Here is a 750-nt window from a genome sequence, read left to right on the forward strand (position 1 = left end):
CCTTCCCTGCTCCCCCATCACACCCACACTAGGAGCTTGGCTTTCACACCAAGTGATTGATTTTAAGCAGGGGTCACATTGCACAAGCCCACAGGACCCCCCTTTTCCAGCACCACCCTCCTGTGGGGTGCGCAGGACTCCTGCCTGCGCCGTTTGTCAAAATCCTGCCTGTCTCCTCTGCCCCCAAACCTTGCAAAGAGGATGGGGTGGGGGACACGCCCGCTGGGTCGATGTCCTCCACAGTGGGAGTGGGACATCCCTGCACATCTTGCCCGGCCCCTTGCACAGGTGCAGCTCCTGCACACACTCCATGAAAACGGTGGGATGGTGCCACTTGGGGACCGGCTCTTCGTCACTGGCGGCCACTGGAAGGGGATGGATGGGGACTACCAGGTGGAGATGGAGGTGTATGACTGCACCAAGGACCTCTGGACATGGGAGGGCTCCCTGCCCTGCCTCTGGCTCTTCCACAGCTCCTGCTCCATCTTCATGGACACCTCCAAGTGGACAGAGGCTTTCCAGGGTGACCATGGGTGGTAGAAGACACAGAATCACAGACCCCACAACATCCTGTGTCACCCTGTGCAGCCACTCTCCTCCTCTCGCCTCTCCCCCTGCTTCTGGTTCAGCTCTGCAGCTGGGGAGATGGAAACCGCTCTGCCAGGATAGCCGGGGCATTGGGAGTGTGTTTCCCACCCTGCCACTGTGGGGAAAAGGCTTTTCCTTATAAACGTGCTTTGGCTAATGCTC

At 59.2% G+C, this 750-nt stretch overlaps 1 protein-coding gene across 1 annotated transcript in view; it reads left to right on the forward strand.

Moving 5' to 3' along the window:
- KLHL30 (kelch like family member 30) overlaps positions 1–540 on the forward strand; it is a 3,448-nt gene extending 2,908 nt beyond the window's left edge. Inside the window, exon 6 of the mRNA XM_029085731.1 lies at positions 289–540. Within this exon, the coding sequence (XP_028941564.1) occupies positions 289–540 (252 nt within the window). The remainder of the gene's footprint in view (positions 1–288) is intronic.
- Positions 541–750: the final 210 nt, after the last annotated feature.

This window comes from Antrostomus carolinensis, unplaced genomic scaffold (genome assembly GCF_000700745.2).
Source record: "Antrostomus carolinensis isolate BGI_N321 unplaced genomic scaffold, ASM70074v2 scaffold30730, whole genome shotgun sequence".
In the NCBI taxonomy this organism is placed as follows: domain Eukaryota; kingdom Metazoa; phylum Chordata; class Aves; order Caprimulgiformes; family Caprimulgidae; genus Antrostomus; species Antrostomus carolinensis.